The sequence below is a fragment of the Petromyzon marinus genome, chromosome 72, assembly GCF_048934315.1.
Source record: "Petromyzon marinus isolate PM22_M1 ecotype Great Lakes invasive population chromosome 72, UKy_Petmar_22M1.pri1.0, whole genome shotgun sequence".
NCBI lineage: Eukaryota > Metazoa > Chordata > Hyperoartia > Petromyzontiformes > Petromyzontidae > Petromyzon > Petromyzon marinus.
In genome coordinates, this window is record NC_133738.1 from 7,891,094 (window position 1) to 7,908,786 (window position 17,693).

A 17,693-nucleotide genomic window follows, 5' to 3' on the forward strand; every position below is an offset into this window, starting at 1 on the left:
TTCATTAACCAGATACAACCGAAATTCTGTACGTAGAGTTACGGGTTATCATTGATATTAAATATACTTGGGCCTCCAGGCATTATACTGACCACTTGCCTTACTATGGCAGGCCAACAGCTGATTGCCAATAGGAGCAAGTGCCGTAAAACAGCATGTGTGATAAATTTGAGGGTGATTTTTTTTATTTCTCGTTAATGTTTGAGTGTTCTTGTCCATGTAATATGTTAATATCACGTGTGACTGTATACATATGCATTTCTATGCTTCTATGCTGACATACATTGCGTGGATTTTACTGTTTTCTGTCTGCAGCTGCCAGTTTCTCTGCCACTTTGCTGGACAGAATTGGTCATATGGAGCGAAAACAATCAGCGGGAGAGAAACCATTCAAGTGCACGGTGTGTGGGAAGGCGTTTGCACATCCATCAAATCTTCAGGTCCACCAGAGAACACACACGGGAGAGAAACCCTTCAAGTGCACTGCGTGTGGGAAGGCGTTTGCAGAGGCATCATCTCTTAAAATACACCAGAGAATACACACAGGAGAAACACCCTTCAAGTGCATTGTGTGTGGGGCGGCCTTTGCACAGTCATCATATCTTAAAATACACCAGAGAATACACACAGGCGAAAAACCCTTCAAGTGTTCTTTGTGTGGGAAGGCATTTGCACAGTCATCAAATCTTCAGGGCCACCAGAGAACACACACGGGAGAGAAACCCTTCAAGTGCAGTGTGTGTGGGAAGGCGTTTGCAGTGTCATCACATCTTAAAAGACACCAGAGAATACACACAGGAGAAACACCCTTCAAGTGCATTGTGTGTGGGACGGCTTTTGCACAGTCATCATATCTTAAAATACACCAGAGAATACACACAGGAGAAAAACCCTTCAAGTGTACTTTGTGTGGGAAGGCATTTGCACGGTCATCAAATCTTCAGGGCCACCAGAGAACACACACGGGAGAGAAACCCTTCAAGTGCACTGTGTGTGGGAAGGCATTTGCAGAATCATCATATCTTAAAAAACACCAGAGAAGTCACACAGGAGAGACACCCTTCAAGTGCACTGTTTGTGGGAAGGCCTGTGCAAAGTCATCCCATCTTAAAACACACCAGAGAATACACACAGTAGAAACACCCTTCAAGTGCACTGTGTGTGGAGAGGCCTTTGAACAGTCATCACATCTTAAAACACACCAGAGAAAACACACAGGAGAGACACCCTTCAAGTGCACTGTGTGTGGGAAGGCGTTTGCATATTCATCACTTCTTCAGTGCCACCAGAGAACACACACGAGAGAGAAAAACTTCAAGTGCACTGTGTGTGGGAAGGAATTTTCACTGTCAACATATCTTAAAAACCATCAGCGAATACACATAGGAGAAAATCCCTTAAAGTGTACTGTGTATGGGGGGAAGGGTTTTCGACAGTTAGGGGATCGAAACAAGCATGAAACTATTCATCAGGAAATTAATCTGAAATCGGCTTGTGAAAGTCAAAGTGCTGCAATGAGTCCATCCCTCATGAAACAAGAACCAGAAAACCATTTGAGATATGAAACGTGGCCAGGAGTGAAGGCGAAATGTCAAGAAGTGGAAATGAAATTTGAATCAGTGAATGTGAAAAGTGAAGTGACAGTAAAGTCTGAAGAAGTGATAGTGAAATGTGAGGATGAAGATTCAACTCCAAAATCCGACCTTCACGTTGATCGAGTCAGCGTTAAACTGGAGGAGACTGTGGACTCTGAGGCAGAGCGAGGCAACTCCCAGCAATTTGTGGATGTGGAGGTGTGGGTGGATTTTTTAGGCAATACTGAGTCAATTGGAGACCAAGTACATGTGCATCATTGAGCTTAGGATAACGAAGTTCCAATCCATTCACAGGCCTTTCCCATAATAGAGGTTTTTTGGGTTAGATCGCGTAAATATGTAAACGTGTCGTTAAAACCTGCCACCACCCGACACAGCCAACTAGTAAGGGTTGTCACGTAAACAGAACATGCCAATTCATCACTAGTACAGCACACCGGTGTGTTGGAGAGCCAAGCCACAACATTTACAATCTGAGTGACGTTGCGACAGTCATTACAACTAGCTTCATCAGACGACAGCCAGATTTGTGCCTTTCTAATTGCAAGGGTTTACTCCTCCAAGTGGTCAATAGAGGCAGCCTAAAGCTGGAGGAGGCTGCGGACTGAGAGAGCATAAATTGAAACCCAGCAGTTTGTGGAGGTGGACTTTTTGGAGGATGCAGAGTAGCAGCGGCCAGCATATGTGGACTTGGAGGTTGGGTAGTTCTGTAAGCAGGAGCGGGAGACAAAAAGCTCCACAGCGTTCAACGTGTTTATAATAATATTTATATTAATAATTGGCGCTTGCATTAATGTGTTATTTTTTTCTCACTGTACGTAGCCAATCATGCTAATCAAAGGTGAAATGCTTCAGCAACTACAAGCGGCTTGTATCATATTTCATCTCAATCATTTGATGGCTAGCCCAAGTGGCAGCTGTCGCTTTGTGGTAGAAGGTGACTCAATACCGACCTGCACGTGTACATGAGCCTGTCAGTTGGGTGGAGCGATGATTAATGTGTAACCCCGGTCGGGTCGTTTGTGGCTAATCTTTTTAATCTGGCAAATTTTGACCCTGACACCATGAATGTTGAACATCCACTGTTAAGCAGATTTTGGTCAATATTGCTGCATTAATCATGAGAGTTGCTGGTGTTGTATATGTGGGTTATGAAAATTTGATGAAAATAATTAAAATGAAACGAAATTTGAAATTTGCATAATTTATCTGACAATATGTTAATTTGTGTGATTATGCGTATAAATTATGCTATTTCGAGAGATAATCGTATTAATTTATGCGAGTGGGTGTGGTTATGATAATGCAGGTCGTTATGACGGAGAGAGCGCCGACGGAGAGAGCGCCCACGGCGGCAAGCAACTTTGCCAACAACCGCGCCGCTGCGAGCGGAAAACCAGACTTACAGCATTCAATTATTTTAATTAACGGAAAGCGAGCAGAATAAGCTGACCGTATAGGAGTAAGCTCGGGAAACAAACCAAAAATGATAGCGATAAGGGTTAAACCGAAAGCAGCCAGAGAGAGAGGGACTCCTGACCGTCTTTGTTTCTCCCGCAGCGCGAGAGAGAAAGGATTTTCACACCGATGTGCGGGGCTTAATAATGGCCCCACCCCACCCCGCAACCACGGGCAGACAAGTCACTGGCCGCAAAGCCAGGCGAGCAGGTTTTAAGTTAAAGAAAATTGCAATACACAATTCATACATAACATTAATGTTAACGGTTCACCGTGGACTATGTTCCGTTATATAACCTTGCAAGGAATACGAATTCACAGGGTCAAAAAGCATACCCCTTAACCCAGGATATTGGAAGTAGGGTGATATTATGATAAGCATACACACAGAATGATGCTCGCAGTACGTCTGCGGCTAGCTGGCACGCTGATGCTCCGTCGGCGCTCTCTCTGGATGGCGCTGTCAGCTAACAGTGGGTAGCCTGTCTCCAAACAGCGACCCTCGCCATTCTGGCGGGTTTGTAGAGACTTCTCCTGCGTTGGTAGTTGGTCTTCTGATGATCGCCGTCTTTTTCTGCTGGCAGATGCTGAGCTGACCCGCTGGTCGTAGCTGAATTTAATGCTGGAACGCTCTCTCTTTATGCCAAAATTTCTCCCCTTAGCTCCTCCTCCTTACGTGGGCGGAGCTCCCTTTGATCTAGCCGTGTGTCGAGTGGTGGGTGTGTGCGTGTCTGTATGTGTGTGCATGTGTGTCATTACGACATAGTTCCGTTGTTGGCTTCCTCGAGCCATAAACCATCAAAGGACACAGCTGCTTCAAACTCGTCTCGAAGCAGCTGTGTCCTTTGATGGTTTATGGCTAGAGGAAGCCAACAACGGAACTATGTCGTAATGATATACACATGCACACACATACAGACACGCACACACCCACCACTCGACACACGGCTAGATCAAAGGGAGCTCCGCCCACGTAAGGAGGAGGAGCTAAGGGGATAAATTTTGGGATAAAGAGCGTTCCAGCATTGAATTCAGCTACGACCAGCGGGTCAGCTCAGCATCTGCCAGCAGAAGACGGCGATCATCAGAAGACCAACCACCGACGCAGGAGAAGTCTCTACAAACCCGCCAGAATGGCGAGGGTCGCTGTTTGGCGACAGGCTACCCGTTGTTAGCCGACAGCGCCATCCAGAGAGAGCGCCGACGGAGCATCAGCGTGCCAGCTAGCCGCAGACGTACTGCGAGCATCATTATGTGTGTATGCTTATCACAGTATCACCCTACTTCCAATATCCTGGGTTAAGGGGTATGCTTTTTGACCTGTGAATTCGTATTCCTTGCAAGGTTATATAACGGAACATCGTCCACCGTGAACCTTTAACATTAATGTTAATTATGAATTGTGTATTGCAATTTTCTTTAACTTAAAACCTGCTCGCCTGGCTTTGCTTCCAGTGACTTGTCTGCCCGTGGTTGCGGGGTGGGGCCATTATTAATCCCTGCACATCGGTGTGAAATTCCTTTCTTGCGCTGTGGGAGAGACAAAGACGGTCGGGAGTCCCTCTCTCTCTGGCTGCTTTCAGTTTAACCCTTATCGCTATCATTTTTGGTTTATGTTTCCCGAGCTTATTCCTATACGGTCAGCTTATTCTGCTCGCTTTCCGTTAATTAAAATAATTGAATGCTGTCTGTCTGGTTTTTCGCCGTCTTCAACGCTGCTGAGATATTCGTTCCTGCCCCCTTGTCCCTTTGATCTCGGAGGGTGTTTCTCATTGAGTCCCACGTGTCCGCTGTGCAGATGGCCCCTTGCAACAGGGTGTAATTCCTGCTTCCCCGCGCTGCGAAGAGACAAAGACGGTCGGGAGTCTCTTGTAATATTGTTTAACTCGTTTCGTAAGTTTGCCCGTTAGCCTCATTTCTCCTCGAAAACCCTTGATGTGACTCGGTATTTCTGTCCCCAAGCTTGTGATTTAACAGTAAAAGTATTAAAGGTGAAAATCATTTGATATCGAATAAATAATTGGGTAATGATTTACTGATGTATCTGGTGGCCTGGTCTTAATTGGAGTGAGAGTGAGGATCGCCAATTTTAGCTTATTCCGGTTGTTGGGATTTGAAATTTAACATTACCCCGATAGCAATGGAAGAAAAATTGGTTCAAGCGAGTGTCGCCAATATGTCTACCCTCCTGAGGGGCTCCCCTCTGGGTGACCCTTCTTTAGGGTCACATCAAACAGCTTTGTTAATCTGGTGATTTTCGCAGATAGCTGTTAACATCCTTGCCTCGAGAGTTTATTATTCCTTTATTTATTTATGGCTTTGTTTATGATTGACATCTGGTTTTCCTGTGTGACTGGCTTACGTGTTTTTATTAAATTTTGTCACAAAAAAATCTATTTGTATCTATCTATCGGTAAATATTCTTATGGATATTAATTGTGGAAAAAGAGCCGTATACAACACCGGACAGATGTGAACTTTGAACCCCTTAACAAATATCAACCGTGCTATCACTTGGCTTCTCGCATTCTAAGAATGCATGCATGTGTAGGCATTCATTCAAAGATCAGTGTACTGTTGTATATATGCCTTTTTCCAAAATTGATATTAATGATTTTGCCGATATTTTTTTTTAATCACTCGCGGGGCCGCTGGGAGCACAAACAAATGGAACCCCCCCTCCCCCCTTTTTGAGCAGCTGTCATCACCCTCGCAAAGATAATGATACCCTCCCCTTCCACCACTGGAAAGGGTCAGTCATAAAGTCAAATAAAAAAAACACGGACACACGTCCAACCCCCCCCCACAACACAGCAAGATCAAAGGAATTCCGGTCCTTTGTGAGAGAGTAGACGGAGTAAGCATCTTTTTTTTCCTCTCGCAAGAGATGCGCATAGGGGATTTTTTTCGGATATAAACAGCAACACGACACAATTCAGCTCAACAATTCAGCGACATCCCAGATACCAGCGGAAGTAGACAGCGACCATCCGCTCGACAAGAAGACACAGCAGCTCGGCAAGGGACAGCAAGCCAGCTTCGGGGAATGGCCTCGAGACATTAGCAATGGGTGCTGTGTCTCGCAGAGAAGAGGGGCGAGGTGATGTTAGGTGCTGAGCTCGACAATTCAGCTCGGCGAGCGACAGAAAAGGGCGGCGAGCGACAGAAAAGGGCAGCGAGCGGCAAGCTCCGGGGTGAGACTCTGCAATCAACCAGAGATGGGGGAGACTTGCCGAGTAGCGATGTGTCCCCGAACACGAGTTTAGAGCTGACAGAAGAAGTATCGCTCATGTCATTCTATCTTGAGTGCCAGCTCCCACCAGCAGCTCCACCGAGCAAGGGTATCTGCCAACAGCGAACGAACTGCACGCACAGTCGGGCATCGACAAAGAGCACGGGGCAGGAGAAAGCGTGTGCAACGCAGCTCCTCTAGCAGTGGAAGGAGTCTGCTGCTGTCAGCGGACCAGCGGCGAGCGCGATCGAGCATCTTCAAGAAGGGAGCGCGTGCGGCGCAGCTCCTACAGCAGTGGAAGGAGCCTGCTGCTGCCAGCAGACCAGCGGCAAGCGTGATTGAGCATCTTCAAGGACAAGCAACGTGCCAACGCAGCTACTCCAGCAGTGGAAAGAGCCTGTATCTGCCAGCGGACGGGCAGCTAAGCTGACGCCCCGAGCAAGAAAAAGCAACGAAGCCGTTTGTATGACCCTCCCCCACACCCTCACGACGCATCGCCCGGCGTCTGCTTTACGCAAATAATTGAACAAGTGGCAAAGAAGACACACAACACGCTTATCGGGACAAATAAGATTGTTCCAAAAGTATATTTTTGTTTCAAGAAGGGTTGCCATTCCAAGGTGGTGCATTAAATATCAACTGATCGTGAAGAACATTGCTGCCCATTGATTTACGTGGATACGGTCATTTAGAAGTATTTTAGTCTTCGTTTTTTTAATTGCATAATCTTACAAACGAATTAATTGATAACTACTCTTGCTTTCGGGACATGTTTCTTTATTGCCCTTCGTATGAATATGGTTGCATGAATTTTTAATGACTTTTCCTCTCACCGTGTATGCTCGCGTACTCTGAGGAATAATCGATTGTACTATTACCCTGTCAACAAACGACCATTGATAGTTAAATGTATGGATCAATGAGGGGAACATCTAGAGTACTGTGACAATTTCAAGCATGAGAATTCGCATATTAGAGTGTTAAGGTTTTGTTTATAAATTAAAATTGCTTAACACAGAAGTGTTTGAGTTTCTTTTCTGAGTTCATGCGTAATCTTAATTATAAGAACTGTATCCTGCGGTGAGATTTGAATTTGGAGACCTGACATAACACACTAATACATAATCAGTAAATGTTAAAGCGAGAATAATTGTATTATACCGATTGATAATACGAACCTCGACAACGAAGCAAAGTTTAATGTGGCGTACTTACAGCATACCTGCATAACTTCATACGATTCGTTGTCTTATCCCGATTGATAATACTACCCTCGACAACGAGGTTTAGCCTAATTATCATAACTGTGTACCTTAGTATAACCGCACACATTCGCATAAATTAATACGATTATCTCTCTAAGCATAATTTATGTGCATAATTACATAAATTAACATGATTTTGGCTAATTACGCATTTTTTCAAATTTCATTTACATTTTATTCTTTTAATCAAATTTTCATACCCGGAATATACAACAGTACAGTAAATGCGCTGTAATGTGACGCAGTATATTTCAATGCAATTATTGAATGTTGGCGATGTGTCTCTTGATAATTTAGAGTTATAATTTTAACACATGATCTGATTCTGTGCATACACAGCAAAAGCTCTTATCCAGCATCCATGGGAAATTAAGGGTGCCAGTTCATTAAATGTGCAGGTTGTCTAAGAGGTATACTTTATGGTTCAGCAAAATTCTCAAATGTAAAAACATTTTTTCATGAAGAAATGAAGCATACATTTTAACTGATAATCAAAATAATTTACTATTTTATAGAGGTACTTACCAGTCATTTGTACAGCATTTTAAGTTTACTCTACAGAAGCAGTGGTGCTGTTTAGATTACAGTGTACAGTAGTGCAGTACTGTATGTACAAGTACAGTGAAACAATTAGGTTAGGCAGCCCACAACACGATCACAATGGCCGATTGCAGATTGCAATTGCGACTCCATTTGTGCCACCACTCGGCAACGTCATGAAGCACGCTGCAAGATGCCAGAATTTTTCTCGATACGTGAAGTAATATTTACATTGCCGCTTGACAGATGCCGGTTAATAGAGCATTCCGGATGGTAAAGTACGTGATAGAGATTTTGCTGTAAGTACCATTTGGTATTAAATGGTCAAAAATAGAATGTCCTAACTAGATGAATGTTTGTTTTGACTATAACCCTTGCAGGACATTTACATGACTGCTGTTGTTCATGTGATACAGGGTCAAAGATATTTTTTGTAGCTTCGGATCCATATCCTCCAACGCAGTGTTCGTCTTCGAAATCACGAATATAGTACACACAAGGGAAACACTGAAATGTTACATAAAGGATATATTTTCTCCACAACGCTAATTATGTTGTCTTTTCATACCTAATAAACGTGATTTTTAGTCTGTCTGTCTGTGTACGCCTATCTTAACTTTTAACTGACAAACTGTTGGGTTTACGTTTCAACAAAGTACACATACAACAAACTAAGCCCCCTGACGAAAACTCGCTATTTGTTTTTGCCCTTGGTCCAGTGTAAACTAATACAATCACAAACTCTTTCGTTCTATCGGTAAAGTCACGTAGGAATAAAATAAATCATGACGTTTCGGGCGCAACACATGCATCCGTCATCAGGTGTGAAAGCATGGTCTATTGCTGAGGCAGACTTTTAAAAGGTTTGAAATGGGTGTAGCCCAAGGGTCATGAAGAACTGTGTCCGGGGCTAGTGTTGTTTATGTGAGAAATTATCATGTAACCCCTGCTATGTACGGAAAAGGGATGGTTTTGGTTGGATCCTCAGAAGGTTGTTTCCGCATGGCTGGGGAGGCAGCTTTGAGGATTGTACGATCCGAGTATCCGTTCATCCTAAGGGCTTCATGTACGTGCTGCAACTCACTATGTGGTGCTGGTCGGAGATGCAAAGGGTCCTATGGTGTCGTGTTTTGATGAGGAAATTCTTCTGGGCTGGATGGTTGGTGGTGGGAGTCAGGCTTTAGATAGGCATCCTTGTGGGTGGCTTTCCTGTAGACCGATTGTCCCAACGAGCCATCAAGTCTCTTCTCGATCAAAACATCCAGGAATGGTAGCTTGCCATCCTTTTACACTTCCATGGTGAATTTAACAGACGGGTGTATGGAATTGATGTGGTTGAGAAATTGGTTCAGTGCTGGCAGGCAATGTGGCCAGATGACGAATGTGTCATCCACGTATCTTTTCCACAAGGAAGGACGTAGGGTGGATGTCTGCATGGCATCTGTTTCAAAATTTTCCATAAAAAACATTCGCTACCATTGGCGATAAGGGAGAACCCATTGGGATGCCTTCAGTTTGTAGAATGTACCATTCCAGGTGAAGTATGTGTTGGTAAGGCAGTGCCTTACCAAAGTTGGTACATCTGGTTTCCGTCCTTGTTGGACCAAGTCTTCAATGATTGCAATGGCGTAAAATACAGGTACATTGGTGAACAGAGAGACTACATCGAAACTGACAAGAAAATCATCTGGAGACAGTGAGATGTCCTTGATTAGAGAAACCAAGTGAGCTGAGTTTAGTACAGCTGAGGTGGACTTGCCCGTGAAAGGAAGCAGGGTCTCAGAAAGAAATCGGGCCAGTTTGTCGGTGAGTGAGTTAATGGTGGAGGTGATGGGATGGAGCGGGGTACCTACTTTGTGGATTTTTGGAAGGCTATATAATCTGGATGGTCAGCAGCTGAAGGTTTTAGGGAGCTCTGCTTGGACTGATCGATTAGAGAAGTCGATTTAGTGATGACAGTTGTTTTTTTTAGATAGGCAGGTTGGTGAGATCTCTGTTGATTTTTTATATAACTGCCATCATTGAGGTCCTGAATTTTGTTCTAAGTGGTTTTAACCTTGATGACAGTGGCATTGCCCTTGTCGGCTGAGAGGATGACAATGTCATCTCCGTTTTTTCATTTAGAGAGTTCAAAACGCTCGTTTTGCTGATGTTGCTAATGGGTTTCTTAGCGTTTTTGAGGATAGCGATTTCAGATCTAGCAACACCTGCCGGGATGTGTCCCAAGCCATTAAAGGCTATGTCGACCTGGGCAATTATATCATCCACTGGGATGTGTTTAGGGGTGACTGTGAAATTGAACCTTTTGGCTCGTACTGATTTTAGGCTGTCGGAAATTGGGATGTTACTTTGATTTATGACAATCTTGTTGACATCTAACTTTTTAACGTGTGGCTCTGGCTTTTTTGACAGGAGGTTGAATTTAGCGATCAAGTTAATTATACATTTGGTTGACATTGAAGTAGCAGAAGAAACTGTCATGTTATCGACATGGTCCCAATCAGAAGTGGACATCTTATCTGTTAGTTTTAAGTGTGATTGTAAGAAAGTCTTCTCTAAATTATCAAGTTCAAATCAGAGCAATCTTATTGTCTCTGAGATTAGCGGTAGGCTAGCTTTGAACAAGATCTGTTTAGCGTTAGGAGACGTGACAGCAGCAGATGTGTGTAAATGCGACCAGTATTGTTATCACATCTCTTGAGAAAGGTTAGCGACTCAATCAGGTGAGCCTTCTTATCTCGCAGTCTATTTAAAGCTCTAACAGATGTGTGGAAACCCTTTTTATAGAGACGGTTCAATCTTGATTTGAAGCTTTCGTGACTGCAGGAATCCATACTCCTTGGTTCTTTCGGTAAAGTCACCCATTTCAAACCTTTTAAAACAATCTGCCTCAGCAGCAGACCATGTTTTCCCACCTGATGACGGACGCTTGTGTTGCGTCCGAAACGTCGTGATTTATTTTATTTTATACCTACGTGACTTTACCGAAAGAACCAAAGAGTATGGATTCCTGCAGTCACGAAAGCTTAAAATAAAATCACACTTTGTAACAATGTACGCTGATCATGATGATAACTTTGAGCGTTTGCCAAAGCATGCTTCTGCACCTGCATTTATAGTGACATCACCGGATGTCACGATACTGTAGTGCAGTACCAGGCGTAGAGGAGTACAGTGTGTGTATGCCGGCCTGAGGAGAAGGTCGGGTGAGGTCATGGCAGCCTGGGTGACCCGAGAGGACACATGACCGGACGGGTTGACGGGGCGGCCCCCAGAGGGGGGTGTGAGGGTTCCCCGGGAGGGTTCTGGAAGGGGGCGTGGTTAGGGGCGGGGCTCCGGCCACGCCGCAGGGGATATAAGCCAAAAGAAACCCTTCGTCTTCGATCTTTGGTCTCCAGTCTTCAGGCACGCGGACCAGGCAGCATGTTGGCGGTCCTGGTCTGAAGTTGTTAGTTATCCCATAACCTGTGTAGTTAGTCGGGGTGGTCACCACCCTAGGTTGTTATCTCGTTAAGAGGTAGAGTTACTCTGTTGTGTTAATAAATGCGCTGCCTCCAAGTTTAAGTGTGCGACTCATTTGAACCCACTGCACATGGAAACGCCAACTCGCCGTTGCCCCTAGCAATGCAAACAAGCTTTCTGAGCGGCGACGGGAGGGAGGTTCTCCTTCGCGTTAAAAATGACAAAAAAAATCAAGCACAGTTGCTGCTGCACAAGCACACGCTGAGGTAAATCCTGAACATTGTGATGTGTCCCCCCCCTACGCCAATGTGCATTTACTTCAAAAGTAGATACTACAATAGTCATTAGATACTACTGGAGAGCCAGTAGATTCTACTATAGAGTCAGTAGATACTACTGTAGTCAATAGATACTACTATAGAGTCAGTAGATACTACTACAGAGTCAGTAGATACTACTGTAGATAGTAGATACTACTGGACAGTCAGTAGATTCTCCTATAGAGTTAGTAGATACTACTATAGAGTCAGTAGATACTACTATAGTCAGCAGAATAGACTATAGATTCGGTAGATACGACTGTAGAGTCTCTAGATACTACTTATTGTATTGTATGTATGGTGTGTAGGTATATTTACCCACACTTTCTATTACTTTTTGATTCAGGACTTCAGAAAGGGTGTTCTAATTTTGTTGATGGACAAATGGACAAACGGAACGCCGGGCTTTTATAATAGCTTAGTATTTGTGTTATGTCAGTTTAACACGTAGGCTTTCACGACCAATATCCATAATAGTTAGATCGCCTAAATATATAAATGTGTCGTTAAAATCCACCAGCACCTGACAGCCAACCAGTAGGGGTTGTCACATAAACAGAACATGCCAATTCGTCACTTGTACAGCACACCGGTGTGTTGGAGAGCCAAGACACAACATTTACAATTTGAGTACGACGTTTCGCCAGTAATTACAACGAGCTTCATGAGCCGACAGCCAGATTTGTGGAGAAGTCTGTTTCGTTCCTTATATAGAGGCGTAGATGTGACTTTGCTTCTGCGCTCTTGCGCAAAGTGAGGGGGGGGGGGGAATAACTGCGTCAACGTACATTATGCACGTGCATTATGCGAGCTCTTTGATCAGATAGCTACCGCCTTAGTGCTGCGTGACCACATCTACGCCCATATATAAGGAACGAAACAAACTTCTCCACAAATCTGGCTGTCGCCTGATGATGCTAATTGTAATTAAAGGCGAAACGTCGTACTCAGATTGGAAATGTGGCTTGGCTCTTCAACACACCAGTATGCTGTACTAGTGACGAATTGGCATCTTCTGTTTAAGTCACAACCTTTACTAGTTGGCTTTGTCGGATGGTGGCGGGTTTTAATGACACATTTATATATTCACTTGATCTAACCCAAAAAATAAACTCATGGATGTGTGTATGTTTGTTATGTGTTTTTTTTTTACGAGAAGACAAGTTTTGAAATTCATATATTTTTCCACCAGGTAAAGTTGGGTACTTCCTCCTAGTGCGTTCTATAGTTTTGCATCAAACAAGGACCCACGTACTGTGTAATAGAAATGGTAGTTGCTGATACACATCTAATTGTGTGGTGGCAAGCATTGGGTGAAACTTGGCTGCTTATGAGAGACTAGAAACCCGTAGGGCTGGAGGTTCGTGGTAAAATCTTTTTTCTGCTCATCTGTGATTTTTCATAGCAGGAAGATAATTATTCTAAGAGGGAGATCAAGAATGTGTTCACACTTAACTTGCAATTTAGCAATCTTTGAAATAGCGTAATCAACCAGACCATGCGTTAATTGTTTTGACCGACCGCCTGTGTTGCGTTATATGGTTTCCAAATTTTGCTAAACCTTGTTTGATTTAGTGTGCTCCCCTGTCTATCTCTGTATCCCCTGTTGTATCTGTGTCTGTATATATATCTGCGGTTGTGTCTCCTCTCTCTGTACCTGATGATGATTGCTCGTGTTGCAATCGAAACGTCGTACGCTGTCATGTAATTTTATTATTTCTTATTTCTACGTGACTTTACCGAAAAATCCAAAGAATAATTCCTGCAGTCATGAAAGATCCAAATTCAAGTTTCAACCACCTCTTCGGGGAGGTATGAAGTCTGTGTCTTTGTGTTCTCTGCTGGTGTGTCTACCTTTGAGTCTTGACTTAAGTTTGTGTCTCTGTGGTGTCTTTGCCTGTGTTTGTGCCTTGGTGTTACGGTCTCCGCGCGGCACCTTGCTGCATGCTCCATGCTAATTTGTGTCCCATTGTCTCGCCGAGTATGTGCAGTTTCATGCTAATTTGTGTCCCATTGCATCTCAGCCCCGCCTTCTCTGTCGATTTAAGACCTTGACACAGAGATCACTGTGTGCTTGCCTCTCTCCATGTGCCTCTGTGCTAACTCGTTCTGCTTGGATTTCTATATATGTGTATGCGGCCTGTATAGTTTTTTTTATTTAACACTTAACTTGCAATTTAGCAATCTTTGAAATAGCGTAATCAACCAGACCATGCGTTAATTGCGTTTTGACCGACCGTCTGTGTTGCGTTATATGGTTTCCAAATTTTGCTAAACCTTGTTTGATTTCGTGTGCTCCTCCCGTCTATCTCTCTCTGTATCCCCTGCTGTATCTGTGTCTGTATATATATCTGCGGTTATGTGTGTCTCTCTCTCGTAAATTTAGCTCTTCTGTACCTGATGATGATTGCTTGTGTTGCAATCGAAACGTCGTACGCTATTATGTAATTTTATTATTTCTTATTTCTACGTGACTTAACCGAAAAAAAACAAAGAATAACTTAAACTCTAATACCACTCTTCACCGTGCTCGCTCTCACTTTACCACTCCACGTGACGTCATTGTCGCGAGACGGCAGGGCATGTGTACCTCGCTAGTGATGTCATGTCACCAGTAAAATAATAATTTGGGCAAAGCCACGCGCAATCACTCCCCATAAGGGCCTGCTTCATTAATTTACTTTAAGCATTAAATCTGTCGCGAGTTCACTATGTCTGGTTCAGCAGCCACGCCCAATCACTCAATGTCAGGGCCGGGCTCTTTAACATAATCTGTTAAGTGGGAGGGGTAAACTCGCTAGTGACGTCATGTCATCTCCCCCGCCGCGTTAAACCGCGTGACGTCACGAAATCCCGGAAAGCTGCTCGCCACTCAACTGGGATCCGAGGTGAGAAGTTCACATCGTGGTGGAGGTCGTGGTTTTTGGTGGTGGTTGTTGTTTATTTAGGTGCAGCCTCGCTTCTTCGATTGTTCTCCTGGGGATCTCAATTGAGTGTAGCAGCGAGTATGGAATAGATGTCCAGGTTGGAACGTTACAAAGTGTGGCCTAGCCATTCTGGGCTTGCCTCCTGCCATCGCCTGATTGTATTTGCTTTGATTTTTGTTTATTTTTATTTGTCCTCACCTGGCTGACTACTTGAAAACCATGTTTTAAACAAAAACAAATTATACTATTTTGAGCTATATATCTTTCAGAAGCGACCTGCTCACAACGAAATGGCTTGTGTGTAAATTTACATCAGCCAAATACTCTAAATGCGACCACGCAGAAAGAGAGACACGCAAACTCCAAATCAACACGCGTCAGCGTCGGGATGAAACCCACAACCTCCTGTATACCGGGCGATGTAGTGCAAATCTCGCCAGCGTGGTGCACACTCGAGTGCTTTATCACACTGAGTCTCTTTACTTCAGTTAAGGAGCGTCCTGCCGAGTTGGTTTGGCAGTCGGGGGGAGGGGCGATGCTTATTCGCGTATTCCCGATTGAGTAAACTGGAGGCATTTGTTCAGCATTGCAATATTGGACGATACCAGTCCAGAAGTTTATTTCAGAGTCAGAATAAGTTTATTTTCCGAGTGCAGTCCATTGAACTAATAAGCTTATTTTCAAGGGCGACTCAGCCGGCAGACATCAAAGCATTTAATTATAATTGAGCTCACTCACTGGCCCACTCACTTATCCATCCATCCACTCGTCTACTCATCCACCCACCCACTCTATAACTCGCTCACTCATCCATCCACTGACTCAGACTTAATGCTGCCTTGCAATAGGTATCTGTTTTCAAATTGGACTATGTACTTTATTCATTTCTATTTATTTTTTCGTGAATTGCTTACCTTTCGATTTAATGCTTTCCTGACTGCAGTGATTCATATTTTTGGTTCTTTCGGTAAAGTCACGTTGAAGGGAAACAAAACAAAAAAAACAAATATATAAAACAATAAAATTCTCACGACGTTTCAAATCGCTCTCCGTGGTGCTAACGTTTAGAAATATTTAAATAAATTGATACAAACCGCCACTTCTTTCAAATGTTCTTGCCGTTGGTTTTCACACCTGATGATAACTGCTTGTGTTGCAGTCGAAACGTCGTGATAATTTTATTGTTTTATATATTTGTTTTATTGTTTTGTTTCCCTTCAACGTGACTTTACCGAAAGAACCAAGAATATGCTTACCTTTCATCTATTTTGCACTCCTATCGTTTTTTGTATGTTGAACTTCTTTCACACCGTACGTATCCAACCATGTTTGTTTTTGTAACTTTCTGACCCACCTCGACTGGACACCTGTGACATTCCTCCAGAAGACAGATTCTGATTTTAAAGATTCTGATCTTAACACCTGCCTTATTGCCGAAAAGGTTGAAGCCTTTTCTTCTTTCATCAAAATAGTTGTATCATACATTTAAACCATGACACCAGTCTACTCATGAAAAATAACGCGAGAAATAATTACTTTAATTTCTATATGGCAGCATATGTTGCATGTTGGTGTGTATAATATGCCTGCAATATTAATAATACAATTATTAACATTTGTGAAGTGCTGCATTTCATCCGTGGATCCCATCAATCCGTGCCGTGTATATAAAGTACAAAATATACACATCCTGCAGTGTAAACAGCCAAAACTCAAGGGCGGGCAAAGCTTCATTTATCCACTAACTCAATCACTCACTCACTGGATGACCCACTCCCTACTCAACAAGTCAACTACTCACCCATTCCGTGACCCAATCACTCACCCACTCGCTCAGGTAAACGGCAAAACTAGGGGAGGATGAAGACCAGTTTACAGAGGTGAGTTTTAAATATTGACTTAAGTATATCTCTGATTGTTTTACTAATCAGAGTGGCCGCTTCATTTTACCAGAGTGGCGAACCCAGAATATTGTGGTTGGTGACATTTGCAATGCGTGGGAAAAACCTTCTCTGGAACTGGGAGAGGAGGCAATTTGACCAGAAGCTTCTGCAGTCAGTCGGTGTATGTTCCTTTGCACTCATGCTGGTAGAGCTCACTTAGTGGCGAATGGTCATGTAACCTACAGCGCGCTGCACTACGAACCAGGTAACACAAGTTTGATTCCCACTCACCGTACGCCTTTTTGCGCCTTTTGGCCTCCTCGGGTCTAACACCGTTTTGAGACTAGGCTCAAAAGAAAGCTGTCTCTGGTGTGGACCAAACAGTTTCCAGGACAGTGCATATATTATCAGTGTTTTCTGTTTGCATTCTGACCACAAGTGAGCCTCTTTGGCAGGCGAGGCTGCATTCGTTGGTCATGAATCCCGTTTGCTTAGAAGATCGACCTCTGCGGAGCAGGCCCGTGAAGGATGCTGCAGGGTAGTTGGAGGCATTCACCCTACAACAACGAGGTCAGAGGAGTGACACATCAATTGGTGGAGCGCTGGGTGGCTAAAATGCAGCAAGTTGGCACAGTGGGTAACACAGGTGATGCATCTGCCAGTCATCTCAGTCATCCCTTGATACCTGGATAATTCCCATGACCTACTGGCAATTGCTCCACACTTACATGGCCTCAATTCGCACCTATCATGGCATGACCACTGTAATGATGTTACTACCAATTAGTGGTGAATGGTAGCTGTTTTATTTATATAATCTGTTAATGATCCATGTGAAACAAATCTGCATGTAAGAGTCTATCTACATGCGGAGTGGAGGCACATTTGTTCGTCCACTGCATTATGGAGCCAAAATTCAGAGTTGTATTATTGCTGACAGCAGACATGATTGACAAGTGATAGCTTAACTTATTGTAGGCCTCTGCTGGATTGATTGTTCCTAGGTTAAGT

At 43.7% G+C, this 17,693-nt stretch overlaps 1 protein-coding gene across 19 annotated transcripts in view; it reads left to right on the top strand.

Moving 5' to 3' along the window:
• LOC142906954 (uncharacterized) overlaps positions 1-17,693 on the top strand; it is a 59,352-nt gene that overhangs the window by 17,373 nt on the left and 24,286 nt on the right. For 7 of the 19 annotated variants that reach the window (XM_076055772.1, XM_076055773.1, XM_076055769.1 and 4 more), the window contains one exon: positions 316-2,793. The exons of 3 other annotated variants lie outside the window; for them this stretch is intronic. In XM_076055772.1, coding sequence (XP_075911887.1) covers positions 357-1,856 — 1,500 coding nt within the window. In that variant the 5' untranslated portion in view covers positions 316-356 and the 3' untranslated portion in view covers positions 1,857-2,793. Of the gene's footprint in view, positions 1-315; positions 2,794-2,904; positions 3,877-4,851; positions 8,685-14,596; positions 14,761-16,014; positions 16,948-16,997; positions 17,253-17,282; positions 17,329-17,693 lie in introns of those variants that run through there. 9 more of the 19 variants (XR_012930591.1, XR_012930592.1, XR_012930589.1 and 6 more) reach the window with 8 other exon arrangements.